The 9,494-nt window shown below is 40.7% G+C and overlaps 1 protein-coding gene across 1 annotated transcript in view; it reads right to left on the bottom strand.

Annotated features, from left to right (window-relative positions):
* Positions 1-276: 276 nt before the first annotated feature.
* LOC123512288 (zwei Ig domain protein zig-8-like) overlaps positions 277-9,494 on the bottom strand; it is a 143,219-nt gene continuing 134,001 nt past the window's right edge. The window contains exons 4-6 of the mRNA XM_045268612.1: positions 7,238-7,346; positions 5,747-6,028; positions 277-1,039 (exon numbers count right to left, since the gene is read on the bottom strand). Of these exons, the coding sequence (XP_045124547.1) occupies positions 873-1,039; positions 5,747-6,028; positions 7,238-7,346 (558 nt within the window). The 3' untranslated portion in view covers positions 277-872. The remainder of the gene's footprint in view (positions 1,040-5,746; positions 6,029-7,237; positions 7,347-9,494) is intronic.

Here is a 9,494-nt window from a genome sequence, read left to right as displayed (position 1 = left end):
AGTGTACACACACACACACACACACACACACACACACACACACACACACACACATTTACACTTACTTATATTGATTTTTGAACTACGATTCCTATTTACGTACACAGCTAATTTTTTGTCATTATTTATATGCACACATGCTTCAATACGTACATATATATACATACACACACGTACGTACATTATTTACATACATGGAGTGTTTTTTTTTCTTACTTGAATTACATAACAGACGAAGACACATGATTATAAGCACTTTTATTTTTACACACACACACACACACACACACACACACACACACACACACACACACACAATAAGGGGGAAGAGCTCACGTCACATCACTCAAAACATTATTATACACAAAAACTCGTCTCCCTCACAAAAATATAACCAAAAATTTCACCACCGTAATATCACATAACACTAAACTTTTAATCTTGTTAAGACCCACGAACGAGTACACAGGTCTAAATACTCTTTAATATTACAATTCTTTTATACTTCACATCCACACACACACCCACCCACCCACACACGCACACACGGACACACAGACACACATACCCACGGACACAAACAGGTACACTCTCTCTACTAATAACTTTTTACACAGTTAAGACACAAAGGGGAAAACATTATTAATCGTTTTGACAACTCTACGTACGGTACATGAGTTACCCCTTCCTTCCTTCCTTCCACAGAAAATGGTAAACAGTACTTTCCATCCCTCGCACATTCTTCACCGGTGCAGATGTTTTGCAGTCGTTCTTTCTCAGTGTTAATGAAGCTTCAGAAGGTTAGAGAAGGGGAGAAGGTAGAGAGAAAGAGAGAGAGAAAGACCAGACACCTCCTCCTCCTCTTCCTCCTCTCACCAGCTGGCTGCGAGGAGACAGAACAAGAGGTAGAGAGGAGATGACCAAGGCACAATAGGTGGGGAGAAGGAGAGAGCCACTCCTACTCCTACCATGATCCTTCCTCCCCCTCCTGCTCCTACTCCTCTTCCTTCGCCCGTGTTCTGCATAGCCGCCGGGGGCCCTGAGGGAGGAAAGGAAGCGTTAGTTAGTTAGGCCTGTGTCCCTGTATGCCTGTATATTAACCCCTTCAGTACCACGAGTTTTTTCATTCATTCTATTTACTATTTGGTGATTTTATACAGCTTCAGAAACCTTTGTGGGGATTGAGATAGTGAAGTCTCTGGGCATTAATCCATAGAGCCTTGCTAATGTCAATAAAATGGTCCAATCACACCCATAACTCAAGGTAAACATGCATCGCAGCACTGAAAGGGTTAAAGAAAGTACCCTGTTGGACTGAAGTTATTGAAAGGTGACATTAGGAAATATTACATGAAAAAAAAGAAAACGAAAAGAGAAATTTGAAGAGGAATATTACATGTAGAAAGAAAATAAGCAAAAAGAATGTTAAAGTATAAATAAAACAAAAACGAAATAACACATGAAAAAAAAAAGAAAGCTAGGAGGAATCGGAAGGAACTATCACATAAGAGAAGATAAATAATGCCTATAATAAGTGATGTACTAAAATTTGCGCTTTCCCTTCTCACTTCAACAATTTTCCAAGGCCACAGAGACACCTATATAGCCGGGTTTTCAAGACACTTTTTCCTTTTAACAAACTAGAAATCTTGCCAATCTATCACCAGCAAAATCCTAAAAAAAAAATACTCTTAAAAAACACGAGTATCTTCAACTGGAGCCTTTGGAAAATAGTGATGGTGAGAGAGCAAAGCGTTTCAGAATATGGCTTTGGTATTTTAAAGGGAGGGTTCTGCGTGTGTATTATATAGTGTGTCTGGCTGGTGTGAGTCCTCGTTTTCTGTTTTTAATCTAGTGTTTTTTTTTAATGGGGTACTGTCATCATTTATTTGTCGATGTTTATGTAAAGAATCACTGTTGGCTTGCCTCTTTAATTACGGCACGTTTTGTTACTGCATATATTTGTTTGTATTGTCTTTTTTTGTTTCTATTCTGAATGCTGTGACTAGATTTTTTTTCTTTACGGATTCTATGTTTTTTTTTTTTCGTTTTTCTGTGTCGGTGTCAGCGTTCAGAATCCCGTCAGGTTTGCTTCCAGTTAATGAACGCGGTGATATATTTTCCTTTTTTTTCTCTCTCTCTTGTGTCGAGTTTTACGCCGAGAATCGCGACAAAAGTTTAAAGGATTGCATGACATTTAGAATCCACGGAAGAACACTTTGATTGAAGCGACTAATTCACACTGGGTTTATCGTACAAGAGTGACAGATTCTTGTTTTTTTCGACTGAGTTTGTTGGACAGTTTACGTGTGTGTGTGTGTGTGTGTGTGTGTGTGTGTGTGTGTGTGTAAAGTGCGAACTAAAAAATGTAAATGGACGTAGAACATTTTTTTCAAAACAAAAGAATAAACTTGCAGTTGAATACTAAAAGCTCGAAAAAAATAACACGAGGCAAAAGTAATAATAAAATGGAAACGTGCCGCGGAAAAAATGCGAAGACCAGAGAGGCACACAGACAGACAGACAGACAGGCGCACAGACAGACAGATGGACACAGACAGGCGGTGACGAGGACAGGCGAACACAACTGTAAAAAATGCTGATAAAAATAAGGCAGGAGGAGGAGGAGGAGGAGGAGGAGGAGGAGGAGGAGGAGGAGGAGGAGGAGGAAGTCAAGGGAGGAACGGAAGGAGCAAAACGAGAGATAAAATTACCACCACCACCACCACCACCGCCTCCGCCTCCGCCTCCGCCTCCTCCACCACCTCCACCGCCGCCGCCAGGTATCAGCAAACCGGAACTACTAATTAAGGTTTAAATCTCCGCCTTACAACCTGTTTCGCTCGTCCATTGGCGGGAAAAAAGTGCAAGTATCTCATTGTCTTCTGATGGCTCTTGCTACTCCTCCTCCTCCTCCTCCTCCTCCTCGTCTTTCTATCCTCTCCCCCCCCCTCTCTCTCTCTCTCTCTCTCTCTCTCTCTCTCTCTCTCTCTCTCTCTCTCTCTCTGTTCCTTATCTTAATCAGATCTTTCTTTAGTTTCATTATCTCCTGTTCTTCTTGTTCTTATTTTTTTGTTCTTTTATGTCCAATTTTCGTCTTATTCTTATTATTGTTCTTATTGCTCTTGTATTCTTGTTTTTTGTTTTTCTTCTTGTTCTTCTTGTTCTTGTTCTTTCTTTCGTCTTATTTGTGCTATTGTTCTTCTTTTCATCTCAGTTTTCAAATTATTTCCTGTTTTCTCTTCTCCACCTTTCTCCGACAACTATAGTACTTATCATCTTCTCTCTTCCCTCTTCTTCCTCCTCTTCTTCCGCCTCTTAAGTGCTCTTACTTCTAATCGCCTCCTCCTTCCCTTCCCTTCGTCCTTCTCCTCCACCACCTCCTCCTCCTCCTCCTCATCCTCGTCCTCATTACCACATCTAAGTACCAACACACACACACACACACACACACACACACACACACACACACACACACACACACACACACTCAGACTCACACTTTACTGCCTTACTAACATCCCTCCCTCGACTTCTTCGTAACCGACCATTCCCGCACGCATTCCCCCGTGGGCCCCGTTGGCTTTCCATGGCTCGATTCCCGCCCCTCCTTCCCCCTTCCCCCCATGGTCCTCCAGCCGCCGGGTATTACCAAGTCCTATTTCCGATACTCATGTCATATAGAGGGTTTTCTTTATTTTATGGTTTTTCCCGCCAAGATTGGAAATTTTGGCGTCCTTTTCCGATGTGTGTGGCGGTCTTTGGTCGGAGGCTAGAGGGGAGGGTGGGAGTTGTGGATGCGTGGTGGTTAGAAAGGAGTAAAGAAGGAGTAATGATGGAGGTAAAGAGGGGAAAAGATGATGGGGGGATGAGGGAATAGGGAAAGGTGTTGAGGGTAAGAATTGAGGAGGAGTATGAGTGATAGGATGATTGAGAGAGAGAGAGAGAGAGAGAGAGAGAGAGAGAGAGAGAGAGAGAGAGAGAGAGAGAGAGAGAGAGAGAGAGATACAGACAGACAGATAGACAGACAGACAGGTAGAGACCGAGAGAGGAAGAGAGAAAAATATGACATTTTCTGTAATTACAAGAAAATTCAAAATTTCTCGTTTTTTTCTTTTGTATTGACTTCATTTCCTTTTGGTCGACATCTGAATCCTTTCCAGTGAGCATTTAACATTTTTTTTCTATTAGTTGTTCTGCTTTACTTTTATTTTTCCAACTTTCCTTATTGTTTTGTTCATGGTAAGAAACATTTCTGTCTCAGTTATGGATACCTTCTAGGTCAAGGCACAAACGTTTTTCTTATTTAGTTATTTATTTAGTTTGTAAGTTGCTAGGTTACTTGATTATTTGCTAATTGACTCATTCATCCATTAATTCATTTTGCAAACGCATTTTATTTTTTGCCTTTAAATTCTAACAACTAATTCTTCATTACCTTCCTATTCTTCCTACAGAAAAAACAATTCAAATGAAGATATAAAACAAATGAAAACCGTCTTTAGCCTGTACACCACTTCCTGTTTTGCAATGAAAACACTAAACTGAAACTTTTCGCACTAAAAATGAAAAAAATCATGCGTGAAAACTTAATTATGAAACCTAAGCTCTTCATTCGTGCTTTGTTGCTCATGATATTAACTTAGGCTTGCAATCTGAAACACTTTGCTCTCTCACCATCGCTACTTTCCAAAGCCTCTAGTTGAAGATATTCGTATTTCTAAGAGTATGTATGGTTTTGGTGATAGATTAGCAAGATTTTTGGTTTATTTTAAGGAGAAACTGTCTTGAAAACCCAGCTAGTCGTCTTTGTGGCCTTGGAAATTTGAGAGAGCAAGAGAGAGCAAGTTGTTTCTGAATACGGGTGTAAAAACCATCAAAGTACTTATTTCTTCCTCTCACCCCTACTCTGTCCAACTCCCTAATGCAAGAGTTAACCAATACTCTGTCTTTCATACATTTCACTGGTAAACTCTGAAACTCCCTACCTTTCTCTAATGCAAGAGTTAACCAATACTCTCAGTCTTTCATACATTTTCACAGGTAAACTCTGGAACTCCCTACCTGCTTCTGTATTTCCAACTTTCTATGACTTGACTTCATTTAAGAGGGAGGTTTCAAGACATTTGTCCGTTTTTTGGCTAACTCTATCTTACCTGCAATGGGGCTGCCAAATAAGTGGGCTTTTTATTATTTTTCATTACCCTTGGCAGGCTTTCCCCTTTTACATAAAAAAAAACATGAAAAAAGTTACTCAATATTGAAGTCTTCATGCACTGCTGATGCTAAAAGCTGTAGCGCAGTTTTCTAAGTTGAGAGGTTGTATGAATGAATGGATTATGATAGCCGGTGATCTTTCGATTTAGAGGTCATACTTTGCTAGGAATGGTCAAGTTAGTTCCTCATTACTCTAAAGTAGTTTATGTGCCAGGTTGTTAGGTCAGGTTAGGTTAAATTGGGTTGGGTTAAGTTAAGTTATGTTATGTTATGTTAGTTTAGGTTAAGTTAAGTCATGTCAGGTCAGTTCAGGTTAGATAGGTTAGGTTAGGTTGCGTCAGTTCAGATTAGATTAAGTTAGGTCAGGTAAGGTAAGGTCAGTTCAGGTAAGGTTAAGTTAAGTTACGTTTGGGTTACGTGAAGTTAGGTTAGGTAGGATTAGGTTGGATACGTTAGGTTAGGTTACATTAGGTCAAGAAATGTTAGATAATGTTAAGTCAGGTTATCTCATCCCTTAGTAAAAACTCACTGGTGATGTGCACGGTGATGGAGGCGGGGCTGGCTAAAGGCGGCTCACAGCGGTAATCGCCAGCGTGGGACCAGGTGAGGTTGTTGATGGTGAGGATACTGCTGTAGCTGTGCTTGGAGATCCTGTCTGGCTTGTTAGGGTAATAGTTGACCATGCTGCCGTTGTGATACCAGAAGATGTACATGGGCTCCTCAGTGGCGCGCTCCACGATGCAGTGTAGGCGGAGTGTGTGGCCCAGGTGGAAGTGCGTGGCTGGCTGCCCCTCAATCACCGCCCGCGCCTCTGTGGGGGTGACACGCGCCGGCTAGCCATCATTGTCATCATCAGCATCATTATTGTTGTTGTTAGTGGTAGTAGTAGTATTCTTAGTAGCAGTGGTAGTAGTTATAGTAGTAGTAGTAGTAGTAGTAGTAGTAGTAGCAGTAGTAGCAGTAGCAGCAGCAGCAGCAGCAGCAGTAGTAGCAGCAGCACCAGTAACAGCAGTAGTACCAGTAGTAGCAGCAGCAGCAGCAGCAGCAGCAGCAGTAGCAGCAGTGGTGCAGCAGCAGCAGTGAGCAGCAGCAGCAGCAGTAGCAGCAGTAGTTGTAGTAGTAGTAGTAGTAGTAGTAGTAGTAGTAGTAGTAGTAGTAGTAGTAGTAGTAGTAGTAGTAGTAGTAAGAAGAAGAAGAAGAGAGAGAAGTAGGAGTAAGAGGAGAACAGAAGAGGAGTAGTAGCTGTAGCAAAAGTAGTGGCAACAGTAGTAATAGGAGTAGAATGATGATGAGGAAGAGAAGTAGTAGGAGGAGGAGGAGGAGGAGAAGAGAAGAAGGCGAAATAGAAAGGAAAAGGAAAAGAATAAATATCAACTCGTCAAACCTCAACAAAAGAAAGCCATAACACTCAAACAACCACGGAAATAAAAAAAAATGAAAAGAAAAGGAAAATCCAAGTAAAATAACAATAAGAACATCATGTAAACTCACGCTATTAAACTCCACCCACGCAAATTACTGCACGCAAACGTCACCTCCAACACTTCCCTGGTCATCAATCCCTCCTAACCTAACCTAATCTAATTAATGAAGAAAATATTGTTCATGGAATCTTTTGGGTAATATTTGTGGTCAGAATGTTCGCCTGGGGGAGTGTGTGTGTGTGTGTGTGTGTGTGTGTGTGTGTGTGTGTGTGTGTGTGTGTGTGTGTGTGTGTGTGTGTGTGTGTGTGTGTGTGTGTGTGTGTGTGGGAGGGGAGGATGAGGGATGTTTGTGTGTTAGTGATTTTGGTGTTGACGTAATTAGTGAAGTGTAAAAATAGTCCTCTCTCTCTCTCTCTCTCTCTCTCTCTCTCTCTCTCTCTCTCTTCTCACTAATTTCAAATCCTCATTCTCTTTTCTCTCTCTACTCTTTTCTTTCCTTTACCTATCTTCTCCCTCTCCTTCTCCTTTTCCTTGTCTCTCCTCCCCATCCTTTCATTTACCTATCTTCTCCCTCTCCCTCACCCCCCAATACTCACCCACCACCTTGAGAGTGAAGAAGAGCGAGGTGGGAGGGTGCGTGGTGAGCTGACACTCGTACAGGCCAGCATCAGACAGACGCACGTCCCGCAGAGACAGTTGCCACAGCTGATTAGAAACGATAAGTAAATCAAAGTTATTCATAAAGTCTTCCTTTGGTGTCTCTGGATAGATGGATGAGTGAATGGATAAATGGATGGCTTGCTGGTTGTCTATCTTGATGTCTGGATGGATGGGTGGATGGTTGGATGGTCGTTTTTCTGTTTGGGTGTCTGTCTGTTTGCCTGGATGTATGTATGTATGAAGGGATATCTGACTGGTTGGCTGGCTGATTGGTTGACTGGTGCTATGTTTCTGTGTCACTTGGCTGGTTCTCTCTCTCTCTCTCTCTCTCTCTCTCTCTCTCTCTCTCTCTCTCTCTCTCTCTCTCTCTCTCTCTCTCTCTCTTTAGTCCTGCATCACTCAGACTCACTCAGAGCATTTCCATCACTATGAGGACTCGCTCTTCATCACGTGCTCAATATCCCTTACTTATCCTATCCACTCGTCATAATTCTACTCATCTACCTCACTCATCGATCCATCTTCTTAACTTTAACTAATTATTTTCTTTTTCACACATACACGTAATCAATTTTGTGGATATTGCTTTTCTTTTTTTAGTTTCTTAGTTTTGTAGCTTATAAATGACAAGTTGTTCTTTTATTTCGTGTTCTTTTGTTCCTATGTTTTTATTCTATTTTGGTCTGAGCGTTAAAAATCAGAACAGTGAAAAATCAGTTCTTTTCTTCTCTCATCTTGTTTCATTGTATTCACGCATTCGTTAGAAAAATATACAGATATTGTTCATCTTTTTTTCCTGGTTTGTGTATGGCTTTTACCCATTCAGTATTGGGACGCATTTTTACCTTGAGTTTTGGGCATGATAGGACGATTTTATTGACATTAGGAAGGGTCCATGGAGGTCAAAAGATTAATGGTTAGAGTCTTCACTATTTTAATCTCCTCCTCCCCACACATATGTTTCTGAAGCTGTATGAATTCACCCAATAGTAAGCAGAATGAATATGAAAACGCGTCCTGGTACTCTGGAGGTTAACATTCTAGCAACAGTTAATTATCCCTTCTGTTTTCTCATCCGACACGTGATAATTCTGTTACTGTGAAGAAATAATGGGGAAAAATATCTCCTATCCCCTTTTTTTTCTCTCCCCATGCATTCTACACAACTATGAATGTTGATAACCACCATAACAGTGAATGCATTAATATTTTTCCTTTCATCTCTTCTAATCATCATATTCACTCCCTCTGTAGCTCAAAAATGGAAACATATCTCATGCTACCTATTTTCTTTTATATCCATGCATTTTACACTACTATAGGTTCTGCCACGGTTGAGTGTAGGTAGGGCTTCCTTTCTCGGGTTGACGGTTCTCTAGAGGGTGGGCTCCGATAAGAGGTACCAGAAAAAATACCTCCTTTAGCCCATAAATTCCCGTGAAATGCCAACATGGTATAAAAAAAGAATAAATGAAATAATTAATCATCTCATCTTTCATTTCATTTCTTTCCACTACTGTATTCATTATGTAGCTTGGAAAAATAATTGATCTACCGTTCATTTTCAAGTTGATGTATTTGACGTTTCCGCGAATGTTAACAAGTGCCATGATGATAAAAAGGATCAATGACTTCGCCTCTCATCACTGTATTCATTCATAATGCAGCTTAAAACCAACAAAAGTAAAGTTTATTCCTAATTCTTTTCTATATTCATTCATTATTCGGCTTAATACCAACAAAGGTAAAGTCTATTCTTAATTCTTTTCTGTGTTCATGCATTTTCACTCACTGAGGAAGCCGTGCCATGAATTTCCACTAAAGGGAGTCACAGTCTAAAAAAAAAAAAAAAAGCGATCATTCCTAATAAAAAATGACGAACGAGAGAAAGACTTGCTTGAATGTTGAAGAGCAAAACAGTAAAAAGTTCATCGCCTGATCTTTCACCACCACATACGTACTCATCTCACAGTATCAGTCCCTCATATTCATAAAATCACCTCATTCTCTCTCTTTCCTCACTTTTTCCTCATTCGCCTAAGTCTCCTCATAATATCTCCCCTGGCAGTCTCCTACACGATCTGTTATCTTCACGGACTCATCTCCCTCATATTCTCTTTCCTAACTTTCTCTTTTAGTCTCCTATAGTCTCCTCATTATCTCTAATCGCTGTCTCTCTCCACTCTCTCATCT

The sequence above is a fragment of the Portunus trituberculatus genome, chromosome 33, assembly GCF_017591435.1.
Source record: "Portunus trituberculatus isolate SZX2019 chromosome 33, ASM1759143v1, whole genome shotgun sequence".
NCBI lineage: Eukaryota > Metazoa > Arthropoda > Malacostraca > Decapoda > Portunidae > Portunus > Portunus trituberculatus.
The sequence above is the reverse complement of the archived record's forward strand: the minus strand, read 5'-3'. Positions and strand labels throughout refer to the sequence as shown.